Source organism: Lagopus leucura, unplaced genomic scaffold, assembly GCF_019238085.1.
Source record: "Lagopus leucura isolate 7727_CA_CO unplaced genomic scaffold, USGS_WTPT01 Super-Scaffold_806, whole genome shotgun sequence".
Classification (NCBI taxonomy): domain Eukaryota; kingdom Metazoa; phylum Chordata; class Aves; order Galliformes; family Phasianidae; genus Lagopus; species Lagopus leucura.
Window position 1 is genome coordinate 161,807 of NW_024962260.1, and position 16,338 is coordinate 178,144.

Consider the following 16,338-nt stretch of genomic DNA (forward strand, 5'->3'; position numbering starts at 1 on the left):
TGCAGCTTGTTTGTATTAAAGAGTATAACGGAGCAAAGTGTGAGGGAGTTTTTAGCAATAATGATCACAATGATGTGACATGATAGTAAAAATGTTAAGATTATCTCAAAAATATTTCAAGAGTCATTACTGGAACAGACTTGAATGCATCCATAAAGCTTTCACATGCTTCCTTACATGCTAAAAAATATAATTAAAGAGAAGATAAAACTTATAAGTACAATGCTTCCTCTCAGTGATAACTGTAAGTACATGAGAGGGTGATCGCTGAATGCAGAGGTTGTTCAAACTTGTCATCTTTCACTGCTATCAGTCATTAGTCCTGAGCAGGAAGCCTTGTCAGGGCTTTCCTGCTGTTGGATAGCACCAAATCACTGTGAGGAGGCACCTGCCAGCTCTCAGGTAGAGTTTTATGTTAAATTATGGGAAGGAATGGGCTTATGTTTGTGTAGCATTAAAAAAAATAAATAAAAATTGGGAAATCTGTAGATAATTGTAACTCCAATTGCTGAGAGTCAGTGCATCTTTCTTCCAGCAGAGGTTTCACTTGCAGACTGAAAATAGCCCTGACTGACTTGACAAAGTGTTTCCCAGTGCTGAATTCAGTGGGTGGAACACAGCATGGCAGCAAAGACAACATATTTCTCCTTGGGCAATCAAATATCTTTAGCTTTGTGCTAAGAATTGTTGTTTCATTTCTGCAGAAGGAAATCTCCCATTGCTGCTTCTTGAGTTTGCTTCGTCTTAGTGAGAAGCACAGCAACTTTGATATGACATTCAGCTCTGAGGGAAATACCTTTTTTTTATTGCTTTTTTGCAATGACATCTGTGTGATCCAGAAATAATGTTAAGTAATACACAGTTGCATGAGGATGCGTTGCATGAAAACCAAGAAAGCAGAAGTCTTTATAGCCATCCATAAATCATAGCAAGATGTAGGAACGCTTACACAGCAAAGATGGCCAAAGCATGGGAGGTTTGTAGTTAGCATGTTGTAAAAGCAGGTTGCCATAAATCACCTCTGTGGGCTAGCTCAGCCAGCAGGACCATGCAAGTAGGAAATACTCATGTTATTAAATGGCACAAAAAAGCAAGCAACAAAAAACAACACCCAGAACAGCACAACAGAGCTTAAAAAGAAGCCTGCTTTTTAAAATGAGGCTGGCTGAAAACGTTATCTGTGTGTAGAAAGGAGGTATGAAAGGTGATGGAAACTGGAAACAGAACCTAGCAGAATGTACTGTGAAAGTGATTTGGAAAACATCTCAGTCTTCGTTGAGGAGCCAGATCTGTTTATTTTTTGTTTCTATCACAACTAAGTTGTGATTCATGGTGTGCCTAGCCATCACTACTTGTATTCACTGGCACTCAGAAAAGATGGAGGTAGACGTACAAATATTATTGATGCCGAGAGAAATGGAAAGAGGGATGATGCTTTGAAAGTCTGTCCTTGCCTAAGCTCTGCAAACAGGGCGAGCTGCCAGACTGCTGTCCCTGCGTTCCTCTCCACTGCATGAGCTGATTAATACACCTTTGGTCTTTTCTTTGGCAAGGCTGAGGATATGCACCGAGGTGCACAGTGATGGAAAAGCCTGTTAGAAGGTCACTGTTCTGCTTGGTTTGCACAGACCTTAAGTGTTTCATTGTAAGCACGGGCTTGGATTTGTTACGCATAGCATGAGGCAATTACCTGAGCTCCTGAGTTAGAAGCCTGCTCCTTCAAGGCTACTTTTGTCATTGGATAGAAACAGATGCTTTTGAGGATTTTTCTGATCCTATGTGAGCTTGAAGGCCTCTTACAGTTTGGGAGGTAGATGCGTGCTATGTTCTAGAGGAAGTTAATGAAGTTAAATAAATACTTCTCAAGACACAGAGCTACTTTTTGAAAAGCTGAGATGTTTCACTAAATCTAGAAAACAAGGCTGACCAAAGTACCTGGCAGTGATGTGACTGCTTTGCCAGAACACAGATCCTCTTTTGGCAAGGAAAACTGAAGTATCAGGGGTAAAAAAATAAATAAAAAATGTGCCAACATAAAAAATGAGATCTGTGTGTGCAGTGATGATCATCTAAGCACAGGTTCCCATGTGACAGTGACAAGTTGTGATCATCCCCCATCAGTGATATCTAGGAGTTGACAGCTTGGAGCTACACGCTCAAAGGGAAGCAGTCCATGCCATTTCGTGAGCCACTCAAGCCTTTATTTCCAAAAGGGCTGTGTTAAGCCCTTGTAATGCAGTGCATTTTTGGTAGTTGGAAGAAAATTAGTTCCCTTGCATCTGTTTTAGTAGAGCTAGTTGAATAAAACTGTATGTCAGACTGTTGGCAGTTTAATAGTATTCCATTGGCTGGCTTTAAATTAGAAACTAGATGTTTCTTTTCAGTGCTTCAAGTTTTCTGAAGGCAGATCTCTAAAAGTCAGTCTCTATACAGAAAGCCCAGGCTCTGTTAATGCATCCTTTATGCCTGCAACAACAGTTAGACTGACGTACCCTAAGAGCTGTTCCTGTTACTTGTCTTCCTGTGAGCAGCTTTGTAACTAGCTGTTTTTGGGTATTTCTTATTATAAAGCCACTTAACTTTTCTGATTGATGTGGTAGCTATTATGGGAAGATTTTGAAAGGCAAAGAAGCGTGTTGATTTTGGAGTTTGGGTTATGACCTTTGCTATCCTTGCCTGTGAATCTACACCAATCCTATCTATGTGTATAGAGAGATGAAAAAGACTTCAGTGTTTGGAGATTCTGCTAAGTTGGCATTCCTTAATGCAAATGGTTTGCTAGATGATCCAGCTGAGTGTGTGAGAGTGGGAAGGAGAGGCAACACTGAGTTAAGAAGCAAAAAAGAGAGTCAGGTGGCAGAAACAGAGAAGGTGAAATGTTTATCTGCCAATATTAGTTTCCAGTGTACTTAATACTTCATAATGTCAGTTGCTTGGAAACCAGTGTTCTGTGCCCTTTTCCTGGTTGGCAGAAATCACTCTAATTGTCATGTTTCTAGCACTGTCACTGCTGGCACTTTGTAGCATTTTATTTCCAGAAGCAAAAATTTTCTTTTAGGTGAGTGATGGCTCACATTAATTAGACAGCAGTCACGGCCAAAGACATCCACTTATGTGTACAGATGTATGAATCATTATCCCTATCATCAATCACTGGAAAGACTGCTATTCCCATCAACAATTCTGCCCTCCCAGACTGTTCATTTGAGTCTCCATTTCCTTTCTTCTCCTGCAAAAATATATTTGTATTTGAATTTTTGTAAGTGCAAGCAGTTCGTTGCTTATTAGATTTTACTATCTAAACATGACAGCCTAATTCCATGTATCGTGGAACAAAATGACGTGTTGTCACTGAATGGTTGAACAAAGCTAACACTTAAAATGAGTTTTCCATTATTTAGTATTAAAATGTCATTGTTCTGTAAATACCTTTGCGTGCTAAGGCAAGAAGATTAATCTTCTTCCTACTCTGCCCTTGTGATGCCTCATCTAGAGTATCGCATCCGGGTCTGGTGCCCTAGCACAAAAAAGACATGGAGCTACTGGAGATCTGCTGTCTTTTTACGAAGACGGGCTGAGGGAGCTGCCTTCATACAGGGCTTGCTTTGGTTTTGTTATTTTTTGGTGCGTGGTTATTTGGAGGGTGTTTCTGTTTGCTTGTTTTGTTTAGAAACGAACCCATTTGAGTACACATGATTGTACTCATCTTCAGGAGAACAAAATGGGAATCTACATCCAAAATAATGTGGGTATTCCAGATTGCGTGTGTGACTTCAGCTCAAGGCAGATGTTGATCTGGTGCCACTTCAGTTTCTTGCCAGAACGTTCAGTGGTTGGTTCAGTATGGTAAATGATAACATATGTCAGAGTTTCTATGGTTGGTAACTGCATTTAAAGATCTTAATGTAATTATAATCTGGTATTAACTGAACTTAGAGAAAACAGAAGTGTGAATATTTACCTATTAGGCTCTTGTTGTGTGATTACTCAGCCATTAAATAGGAGTAGTAACTGTTTTGTTCCTGATTTTCCATTGCCTCATGTGTGCACTTGTATCTCTTTAGCTTGGTTATAAACACAACCTAACCCAAATTCTTAATTCATTTCATTCATTTCATTCATTTTCATTAGTATCTGCATATTAATTGTAAGTACCTGTCTTTTTCCCATGTGCTGAGCTTTCAGAACACAACCCAAATGCCGTGTGAAGCACAAGAGCAGGACTTGCTCTCTCAGGCTCACCTCTCACGGCTGCTGGTAATTTAAGGAGGGTCATGTAGCCGCTCTTTAATAACTCACTGGTTATATTTTAAGTGAACAACTCTCTAATCCTCATTTACAGCGAGACTTTCTCACCTCACAGGATCCCAAAGGTGTGAAGTGATCTTAATGTAACTAACTTATGGACATACGGGCACATATATATACGTATGTATATACATATACGTGTATGTATGTGTGTTATCACACTGAATGTAAGGGTGCTAAAGAACTGAGTGCAGTGGTCAACAGCTCCAGTATTCACTGATAAAAGAAAGGAGCAGATTCTCCATTGGTGTAAATGGATATTACCATTGACAGTCTGCAACAAACGCAGAGTTCGGTCTCCAGTTGTTCTTTTTGTCCTTCGTAAGTAAAAACAGCACTGTGTGCAAATGTATTTTCTTTTATCTCAATTTACAATTGGCTCCATGCCTGTGGAAAAAGGTTGCATTTCTGCTGTAAGTTGTCTGGAGCAGACGATGTTCTTTCATTAGCTTTATTGCTAGAAAGCCTTTTTCCATTAAGATAAGTAAACGCTATGAAACAGTGGCTAGCAATTTCCATGATCAGAGGAATTATCTGTGTGTAGTTAAATTGTTTGATGGATAGTTATTGTCCTTAAGGCTCACAACTCAGCTTTTGTTCACTGTGACCATAACGTTAGGTCTTAGAGAGAGGAAGAATTAAGCTAGCATGAGTAGACTGCAACTACTTTGCTAACGAACTTCTTAAGTTGGAAAGAAAGTTCTTTTGTCTGAAACACAGTTGAAAATCTGTGTTGTGACTAAAATTGACTGAGGCTCCATTATTTTAATAAGCACACTGAAAAGTCCATCAGTGATTTCATTTGCGTTTTAATGAATGATTCTCACCTACTTGTCAAATAGGCAACCCAGCTGCATTTGTTATGTTTTGGTATGAACAGGGTGTCCTGATACCAGAATTCAAATGTAGAAATATTTGATGTCCTATTCTAGCTACGTACTACAAATCAATAGTGCAGAAAAGTACATTGGTCACCTCATTCTGTATTGGTCCTCTATATTCTATGCTTGGATTTATTTTACAGTTTCTCTGACTGGAGTCAGTGAATGTTTGGGGTAATTCATAAATGTTCCTGAAATAATTCAGTGGAATTATGAGGAATTTTTGTCTGTTTGTCTCTTGTTAAAGCTCTTCTGTATGCCTTGCTTCTGTTTATTTCATTTCTTGCCTTGCAGACTGCAGAGCTATCTGCTGTAATACCTGAGACTTCAAGGAAGTCAGACTCAGGATGTTTGTTCACAAGTGTGTGTAGCTTTTCTTTTCCTATTGGTGTATGACAAGGATCGTTGTTTTTTGCATGCACATGTTAAATCCCTCAATATTAATTATACTCCATAATATTTTTAAAATTGTACTTTACTCTCCCAGTTGCCATGTACACATCTTTCTCTCATATGACTGTGTTTAATAAATAAAATCAATAATTTTAATTAATAATTATATATAATTAAATTATATATATTATATATATATATATTATAATAATTAAAATAATTTAATTAATAAAAAAAAATAATTGTGGCCATTAATATTAAAAGAAGCAACCGCACAACGAGCAAACAAAAAGCATCTTTCTGGTTTATAACCATCTGTTTCTATCAGTTGTCTCATTTCATGTGACAGCCTCATTGTTCACTCTTTGTATGGTCACAGTGTGCAGCTACAGCAATGGTTTTGATCCTTAAGAGGGAATGCTTATATAAACCTTTTTCATACCAGTATCTTCATGGTTGAGAGAAATGAGTGAGAACTACTGGAGAAGTGCATAAAGCAGGAGAGTGGGGTTATTTTCTACCATCCCAATAAATGCCTGTTACTCAAAATACTGGGGTTTTATGGAGGAAAAAAGCCGTGTCACACACAGCTCTGAAATCCTCATGTTTTTAAAGCACACAGTATTTCTTATTGGAGACATCTTATTTTCTCATTTCATTTTTTTCCAAAGTTAGCAGAGAAATAGCAAGCAGGTGGGCTATCATCTGCCTGAACATGGAACCTGTTCAGACTTTGTTTATGATCGGTGGACTTAAAAATAAGGCTGACAAAACCAAGTCCTCCAACCATTAAGCTGTGCAAATAGCTTTTCATCAAGGAAAGCAAGGAGAGAGCAAACCATTCCAACTGAGAACTTGTGAGCTCCGTGGCTGAAATTTGTACTCTCTGTGATCTTCAGGTGCTTTAACGTATTTCTGGTTGTTAAAGGGAGGCTGTTAACTTCAGTAAAAGAAACAAGGCCAATCTTTCAAGTCTAGATAGAGAAAGAATCAATGCAGCCTGATGACACCTAATTTGAAAGTCAGCACTGTGCTAATTTAAAGGGCTGCATCCTATGCCTGAACAGCATGCCCTTGTCTGGCTTGGATTATCTGCTACTTTACAGTTAATGGTTTAATAATTAGTTAATGCTTTAAGCCTTTCTCTGCCCTGGCTCACCTTTTCTTTTTTTACTTTTGTTTGTTTTTTTTTTTTATTATTTTTACTTCTGCTGTCATCCAACAGGTTTTGCATTTTGGTTTCCTCTCGTTTTCTGCTTTTGCAATAATTCCCTGCCTGTTACCTTTCCTGGTAGCTTCAGGGCACGGCCTGTTACAGCATGTGATGGATAGGGGGCCCAGTGGTACATTGGCTGCTATAAGTTAGAATTAGGCAGGGAGTTTTTAAATCAAGTACTGAACACCATGGCGTTGAGTTCAGTTGTTAAACTCCAACATCCAACAGCACTGAAAGAGGTGATGGAAAGATCTCCCAGTTCATACTGGGAAATTATCCTTTGTTATCATATTGCAAAAGGAAATGCTGGTGTTGAACTCTTGGTTATAGAAGAATGTGAACGCAGAGAATGCAACATTTCTTAAAATTTAAGTTGGTGTCTTCGGCACACATTAGAAAACAAGATTTTTTTTTTGCAGGCATCATATAAGTATTGTGAAGCAGGGTGGAGAATATTTTCATATCCTTCACCAAGAGTCACTGGAGCAGAAGAAAGCATTGAAAGCAGAAAAGTCTCAGGTGACAAGATGGAGAACTGACTTCCAGCCATGCAAATATTCTTCTGAGGTAGAGATGTCAGATGAAGAAATGAACACGTAAGTTGATTCAGAGGATTTCTTGTAGTCTAAAGTTAGTGGTTTTAAAATGAGACAATCTCCATTTCTGTCACTGAGGCAGAATATTACTACTAATTACTATGAACTTGAAGAGAAAATGCTTAAAAGTCTCAGTGAGCACACGTGAACTTAACAATTATGGACCAAAAAGTGCTTGTTGCACTGTTAAAAAAAAGGAGGAAGCTTGGAAGGTGGAAGGTTAGGGTGAACTGAGGGAGGTTTTGTAGGTACTTAGAAATGATTATTTGAAAGGGAGATCTGGTGAGAGTTTGCCATGTTTTTGCTGTCCATTGTAACCACAGCACTGAGAATAATGAACTGCATGCAGAATTTGTGGTGTGGCTTGCAGAATGGATTTATTGGCTAGTTCAGCCCTATTAGCACCTCCTCCTGGTTTTCTCTCTAATCATTAAATAGTCTTCCTTTTATATGCTCCCTTCTTTAACTTCCATCTTCATTCTTTCTGACAGTTCCTCTCCAATAGAAGGCAGCCACCCGAAAAAATCAGGGAAGAAGAAAAAAAAGATGACCTTACGGTCCTATGCTCCCATTTATAGCAGTGTCCTGATTCCAAGACCCTCTGAAGCACGAAGGTATATTTGAAGGCATCGTTTGCTCCCAGGTCTTGATTTAGCGTATTCTGACTTATTTGCATCAAATCTGCATACATGGTGTTTTGAGGAAAGGCTGTCAAAGTTAAATTTTGTTTTTCCTAGATTTGAAAACAAGAAAATCAGGCCTAAGAAAGAGGGAGAACACAGTGCATATACAATGCACACTATTTTGTTCTAAGTTCATTAACCTCTTGCTCACCAAAAGTGTCTTTATATCTATACTTGCATGTGGATTAAGCTGCAGTGCTAATCTTAGTATGGCTTGGGTTGGAAGGGACCCCAAAGATCATCAATTTCCAACCCCCCTGCCATAGGCAGGACCACCAGCCTCCAGATCTGGCATTAGACCAGGCTGCCCAGGGCTCCATCCAACCTGGTCTTGAAAATCTCCGTACAGGAGCATCCACAGCTTCTCTGGGCAGCTGTTCCAGCACCTCACCACTCTATCTGTGAAGAGCTTCCCCTTGATATCCATTCCAAATTTCCCCTCCTTGAAATTAAAGCCATCTCCCTTGTCCTATCACTATCTTCCCGAGTAAAAAGTTGATTCTCCCTAAGATAGTCTTAGTTCATAAAAATCGTGGTTTGGCATTTTGAATTCATACACTGCCTATTCTCAATTGCAAAGTTGTAGAACCTACCATAGAATCCAAATCACGAGTTCATAAATGTTGGAATCCTCATAGGTGTGAAAGTGCTGAGCATATCACAAAGTCATGTCCCCTGAGGAGCTTTGTGTTCAAAAATGTGTTTCAACATTAAAAAAACCTTGAAGGATGTGTAGAATTCACTGGGTCAATGGAAGCACTCTGGTGCAGAATTGATTTTTATCGACAGAACCTTCTTTTACTGTTAGATATATCTATTTCAGTCAACACAGTGGCAGCTTGACTACGTTTTCCTATCTGTAGCATGATACATTTGTCTCTTCTTTTTGCAGTGAATGTTTTTTCCGCCAGCTGTGTGCCATACATTGGCTTTTGGAAGCTCTGACTCTTGAATCCAGCAGTTCAATGCATTCTATATTATCCTGCTGGAATCTAACGTACGTATGCAATTCACAATAATCTTTGGAATGAGAGTTTGGGAATCTTATGTCATTAGTTGTTTTTTTCACTTTTTTCACTAAGTGAAGTCTTAGCAGAAAATACTGAGCTAACATAGTGAAATTGTTTTCCTTCCTTTATCCTTTTGCTAATCATTATGTGAACCAGAAACATGTAGTAATGTATGTATGCATGTTCCTGAAGCATTCCTTAGAGGGATATCCCCTAACTGAACAGGAATTCCAGACACATTTTAATTACAGAACAAAGCCAGCTATTAAGGGATATTTAGCTGTTGTTTTCATTCTATCAGTGATGCATGACAGTGGTAGGTACTTACAGAAGGTGCATTGCTCCTGAACTTTTATGCTGTTGGAAGTAAATGTTTAAGTTCTCAACATTTTTATCTATAAATACAACAATGTTGACTTAACATTTATTTGAATTATTCACAAACTTTGTACAGTTTATGCTCTGATTTGCAGGGCAAAGCTCTTCAGAGTTGTTCTGTTTTCTCTGTGTATTCTCAATGAAGACAAACTGTGCCTATACAGAACAAGAGTGGCATTATGTAGAATTAGCCTGGAGGAGAATCAGTCCATTGTGTATCATGGATGGATCTTTCACCCCTTTACATATGAGGACTGACCAATAGACAGATGCTGACAGCAGGGTGTTAATGTATAAGACTCTGGAGTCATTTCCAGATATAAAAGTAGTGCTGTTTCTTCTTCCTTCTACTTTCTATTGCAGTCTCCCACACCACTCCTCTTCCTCAAAGTCATCTGAACTGATAAGCCAACATATACTTCATTGTGCAGTAACCATGAAAAATTATGCTTTCATTCAGATCATATAGCATCTGTGTATACAAAAAAGATGTTTAAATGTAGTGAAGAGAGCAAGCTTAGAACATTAATCTGCTTTGTAAAACTTACGGCTGATTAGATGGGGATTGAATGATAAATGAGAACCTCAGCAGTGCCCTGCTAATAGAGGTCCTCACTCAGCCAACAGGATAGAAAAACCAAACTTTTGCATGAACCTGCCATCATTCTGATCCATGACGTCTTGCACAGAGAAAGTGGAGAGGATAATCTGGCTCAGTACGTCTGGTAGTTTGCAAGAATTACCGTGCTGCCTTGTGACTATGGCTCACTCATGGCCTGTACTGCTTGTGTTGTCTGTCTTGTAAGCAAACATGTCATAATCAGTCACCATTTGCCCTCTTTTCATTATGATCTTAAAAGAGGTTAATAAGAAGAACTCTTGAAATAGGAAACTAATTATGTTGTTTTTACTTAGGGACCCTGGTGGCTTTAAAAAATCAGTGAAGGAAATCGAAGAGGAAAAGTTTGCAACATACATGTGGGAGCTCTTTGTTACGAACACAAAGGTATTAATTTGTTCTTTGGGAACAAATCCAATTTTTCAAGCATTTATTCTTTTTGTTGCCTCATTGAACTCTTTGATACCTCATTTTGTATTCTGGGTGTCGTGAATTGCAGATTATGCTTCTGTGTTTCTGTAGAATAACAGTTTGATTCTCAGTAATAGGAGGAGCAGTAGGTGACTGCTCAGAAGATTGAAGCTGTGCCTTGGCCTTAGTGATAATACTGATGTAGGAAGGATTAAATGTTCTGCTAAAAGTTATATTAGACTCTGGTTTGCACTTGTTCCTGTTTTTCTTAAGAGTTGAGGACCCTAGGGATTTCAAATTGGCATCCTGGAGGGCTGGTAGGAAATAAGTAGCAAGCTGTGAATCTTCCCTAAGATAAAGATTGTGTCTTTATGCAGCTCTTCCTTTTGCTGTAAGCAAACAGTGAGGGCGAGCCAGAAGGTCACAGAACTAAGAGCTGTTTCTCAGTAGGTGCCTTTCTGATTTTTCCATATGGTCTTCCCACTTCTCTAAAGTCAGATCCCAAAGAGCACGAGCAGAGGAACACAAAGTGCACCTCAGCCTTGATGTGTCATAAAGCTTTCACATTTTTATCTTTCCTCCTCCCTGAATTAATTTCCTCTCTATCATTTATGCTAATTATTCCTTGAACACAGCTTTTCAATTTGATATGGAACTTCTGGTGGATATACTGGGTTTCTCCAGGGGTACTTGGTTTATAATACATACTGTTCTCATTATCAAGCCTGAAGAATTCAGTTTGCATTCAGTTCTATGTGCTGGACACAGGAAACTTACTTGTAAGTCATTATATGTGAGGAGGAGACCTGAACATTTATCAAACCATTTTGACTTACTCATCCATAAACATGAAAAAGTTGCTTTATTCCCAACTCTCTCCATAGCTGCAGTGTTACTTGCTTACAAATCAGCTTAACCTGTTGTCATTAATGCTACAGCAGAGGAATATGGGAGAAAGATGCCCAAAAAAGCAGGCCCTACCCATGTAATTGCTGCCTTGGTGAAGTCAGTGAAGAAAAGTGGGTGAGGTTACAGGAAGACCAGATAAACCTCCTGCTGGGATTAGTACAGAAAAAAAAAAAAAAGATTCTTCATTGTCAAAGATGCTACAGAAATCCAAAAGTAAATCTGCTGAAATTGGCTGCAGAAAATCCCTTTTTGTTCTCTCTTTCTTATATGTACAGAAATACATGCGGAAAGCGCGGCGCATCCCGTTCAGGAGGCAGACAAACAAGGCAGCTGCTCCAGCCAGCTCTCAGCTTAGCAGTCAGTCATCTCACGGTCAGACCCCTCTCAGCAGTGTAAATTCTCTTGTGCTTTGCTCTGAAGACATCAACCTGAGCGGAGCTTTGGCCAGTGCTAAGAGTGTGTCAATGCAAACTAAAGAACAACAATTTTCCCCCTGTAAGTTCCTTTTCTTGGCTGCCAATATCAAATAGGCTTACTTTCAGCATCACTAAGGAGTGCTTCAAAGACACTGCTAGACATGCCAGTGTAAAAGTGTACATCCTCTTCAGGTGTAGGAAACTTCATACATGTCTCTCTGCCCTTACCAGTCACAAATTGGTTTAAAGGTGGCATAACCCCATGTGAATATTAAGAGTTTTTGGTTATATCAGCTGTATAATCAGACTGTTGTTCACATCTGTAATTTCCAATAGGAGGTAAAAGCATTCTCTGGCATAATCAACTGATGCTCTGAACATACATCTATTTAATGGAGGGCTTTGTTATTCTGTGCTCCTCCATTAGTGACTGCCTGCACTTGATAGACATGACAGAACAGTTTGCAGTGCATTTCACTATATAGCGAGGCAATCTTTAGCCTTTTCCTTCTTCTACTTCAAGGCCAGAAAAGCAAATTAGTATTTATCATAGAATCATAGAATGGCCTGGGTTGAAAAGGACCACAATGATCATCCAGTTTCAAACTCCCTGCTATGTGCAGGGTCTCCAACCACCAGAGCCACATCCAGCCTGGCCTTGAATGCCTCCAGAGATCAGATTTGAAAATAATCCTGAGAGCTGTAACACCTGAGAGCTTGATTTGGCCATGAGATGAAGAAACATCCCATAGAGACAGGCAAGCAGAAACTGGGAGACCATTGGCCAGAGTTAACATGTTTTTACAGATTGTTTTTCATCAGCCCCACAGAAGCAGATCCAGAGAACACACGTGAAGGCATCAAAAAGTGTCCATGAACAAGCAGACACCCTTAAGAAGACTGGACTTCAGAGGTGTGTGATCCAATGGCTTTCTGAAAGACCAGGAAAAGGAGCTCACCAGGACAGAGCTGAGGGGTGTTGGGATTTTGTTGTTGTGTTGCTGGTGTTGTTTCAGAGCAGCTGAATTTGGTGTTCAATGAATTCAAATGGTACCGATATCTCTCAGCCCAGGTGGCAGAATAGAATCCATTCGGTGTGCTCCCTCATTATTCCATTTTGCGATGCTTTCTGCAGCTGTAAGACTGACACAACTGATCATTCGTATAATTGGGCTTTGCTGAAGCATTTTTTTTTCCTTGGAGTTGAGGTCAAGAGGAATATGATGAAAATATGAATATAAAAATATGAATAATGTGAAAAAAAATGATAAACTTTGTTCCTGGATAACTCCAGCAAGTCTGCCACACTAAGAGTGTTTTTGCAGTCTTCATAGGGTGTCTCACAGACTGGAAAAGGCACACTGTACTCGATTTTAAACCTCGTCTTGTCTTACAATTTACTGTCAGTGAAGGACTACAGAGTATGCATGATATTCATTAAGGACAAAAAAAAAAAATAACATTCACAGAATCATAGAATGGCTTGGGTTGGATGGGACCTCAAGGATCACCAAGCTCCAACCCCCTGCCACAGGCAGGGCCACCAACCTCCACATTTAATACCAGCCCAGGCTGCCCAGGGCCCCATCCAACCTGGCCTTGAACACCTCCAGGGATGGATGGAGCATCCACAGCCTCTCTGGGCAGCTGTTCCAGTACCTCACTGTTCTCTTGGTAAAGAAATTCCCCCTGACACCCAAGCTAAATCTTCTCTCCTTCAACTTAAAACCATTTCCTTTGTCCTGCCATTATCTACCTTGTAAAGAGTTGACTCCCCTCCTGTTTGTAGGCTCCCTTTAGGTGCTGGAAGGCTGCACTGCAGGTCACCCCATAGCCTTCTCTTCTCCAGGCTAAACAAGCCTGGATTGGATTTTAATGTGAATAAAAGATCTCTGACTTCAGGTGCGTTCACACTGCTGTGAGGTGGTTACCACAAGATGCTGATTCCACTTCTCTTGTTTTATTTCCAGCTGCCATATCAGCCACTTCATTAAAAGCAAATCTAACCTGTGTGCTGTTGCAAGACACCAGTTCATGGCAATACGTGAAGAAGCAGCTCATTGTTTGCATGATGCTCTGGAGAGCCTTGAGAGGTAAGAAGAGACTGTTTGCTGTGTACTTCTAAAATATGCCCTCCTTGCTCTTGACCTTTTATCTTCAGATGTTTTAAAGATGCATCTACTGATTTATATGGGGCAACAATAAAATAAGGGGTAGGGAATGGTCTGGAAAAGTTTGACTGTTCAGGTATGAAATTATACTCCAGTGTTTGGGGATGGTTCTGAGTGACTTTTGTGGGACGCAGCTGTGATAAATACGTGGGATGTATTTGCTTTGATCATAGTCCTTTTCACTCAAAGAAAGAGTAATAAATTCAGTTCACACACGGTCTGCATGGCTGTCTTCTCATTTCATGTCAGAGATGGCCGTGTTGTTCTTCAACGTTACATGGACTGTTTTCACAGTGTAACACTTGCAGTGTCCTCTTTCAAGGCCCCTTCCCTGAGCAGCAGCATTACTACTTTGTTAACCAGCCAAATCCTGCTACCCTTTCCTTTCACTGATGATTGTTTCCAGGTAACATTCATGCAAATTCTTTTTTTCTCAGTAAACATCACCTGAAATCCTTCCCTACACAGCTGTTTTCTTTCTTCCTTTCTTTCCCTCCTTATTTCCATTCCTTCATTCCATTTTGTAGTTAGATTTTGTCTCTTTTTTTCTGCAGTGCTTTCCTTATTTTTAGAAGAAATACAGGTACATTCAGAATGCTGCACAAGCAAACACTGTTATGAGCATCCGCAGACTGAACGTGCAATGTGTTCTTCTGATGTGTTGTTTTCTGCCTTCCTTGATATCTTCCCACTTACCTATGAAAAAGAATGGTAATATTTAAAGTACAGATTCATTTTTAAGGGTTTTTTTGTTGTTGTTGTTAGGAGCCAGGAAGAGCGATGCTGTAAAAAATACCTGGCTTTGAAACGACTGAAGTACTTTAAAAAGGACATGGAAAGAATAAGACAGCTGGACGTGAGAGCTGAAAGGGAACGTGATGAAAATGGGCTTAAATGGTAAGGAGCCATTGAGATCCTCATTTCAGATGAGACTATCATGGTTTTAGAGTTGTCTTTTGTACAAAAAGCTGTAATTCTATTCCTTTTCTACTCAAAGTATCACTAGAAAGCGTTGAAATTGGTTGCTGAAAATGCAGCCTTCACAAACTGGTGGCAAAAAAAACCCCAGATATTCCTAGGAGCAGCCTCCTGCTCAGGAGACAAGAGTATTGGGTATGGTAAGAAAAGGGATGGGAAGATTTCCTTCTGGAGATCCTGGGGACAACAAGTGCTCTGTCTGTGCATTCATAGATGCTCTCCAGCATGGAGCTCTCTAAGAAACTTCGTCCTTCAGGGAGTATGTAAAATACACTGTACCCTGAAGAGGAGAGATGCTTTATCAATGTACGTGGGTTAAAGTCACAGCAACCTCTGGATGAACTGGGAATTCACAGTGCTAAAACTGGTGGTGAAGAAACTCTGATTCTAGCTGTCCATCCATGTAAAAAAAATATATATTTCCCTGCCAGTGTGGATATTGACTGTGTCCAGTGATCAGCTTCCAGATCCACACTATAAACAGCCTACAGCAATGCCTCAGAAAATCTCAGCATGTTCCCTGCCATGAGAACCCCCTCAGCCATGGAAATACAGGGAAAAAAAGCTGTGTGGAACATTTATTTCAGCCTGCCCTCTTTGGTCTCCTTGCTAGTAAGCCTTCTGTCCCTCATACATTGAAGTCAGTTTCTTATCTTAGGTCCAACTTGCAGGTGGCCCAGGAACCCATCAGTCATGAGTTAATTAATAAACTTAGCCTTGGCCTATATAGCAAAACTAATTTTAGTTGCCTAGCGTATGCTCCAGCTGTTACCCACATTGAAGTTCTGCCATGTAAATAAGCCCCAGAGCTGAAGTGGGTGAGTTTTTACTGTTATACACTCGCACTCAACATCTCCATAGGGACGCAAAGAATGAAATCTCTGAGATGTTTGGTCCAGCCCCAGGGGGGCACAAAGTCATGACAGAGCAATTGCCTTCACTGTGGCACTTACTCCATTTACAACAGGGCTGTTTTGTTTCCATACTCTCGCAAACACTGCCTTGCCAGGAAAGCTGAATTGCAGTGGGAACACTTTAATGGTATCTGCTGTCAGTCTAGTTGCTTTTTTCTCTCTCAAAAGTGAAATAAAAGCCAACCAAAAACTGAGATAATATAAAATATGAACAGTGGGATGTGAATGTGCTGACCTTCCTCAAAGAATATCTTGATGCATGGATGGGGTATGCAAAACCTGTTTGTGAGACAGTGATGGGAACTGGGCTAACCTAGCCAGGGAGAGTAATGAGTTGCTTCAACAGCCATACCAGTAGTATGCAACCAAGCATAGAAGTGTCTCTACTGAAGAGGAGAACCTGTGTGCTTCCCTTTTCACTGGTTTAAGGAAGAAATTCCTCACCCATCTCCTGC

The 16,338-nt window shown here is 39.9% G+C and overlaps 1 protein-coding gene across 1 annotated transcript in view; it reads left to right on the forward strand.

Moving 5' to 3' along the window:
- The window catches only part of CCDC60 (coiled-coil domain containing 60), a 45,903-nt gene that overhangs the window by 26,857 nt on the left and 2,708 nt on the right, over positions 1-16,338 (forward strand). The window contains 8 exon segments of the mRNA XM_042865586.1: positions 7,218-7,394; positions 7,886-8,008; positions 8,970-9,074; positions 10,381-10,471; positions 11,680-11,899; positions 12,643-12,733; positions 13,791-13,913; positions 14,757-14,888. Of these exon segments, the coding sequence (XP_042721520.1) occupies positions 7,218-7,394; positions 7,886-8,008; positions 8,970-9,074; positions 10,381-10,471; positions 11,680-11,899; positions 12,643-12,733; positions 13,791-13,913; positions 14,757-14,888 (1,062 nt within the window).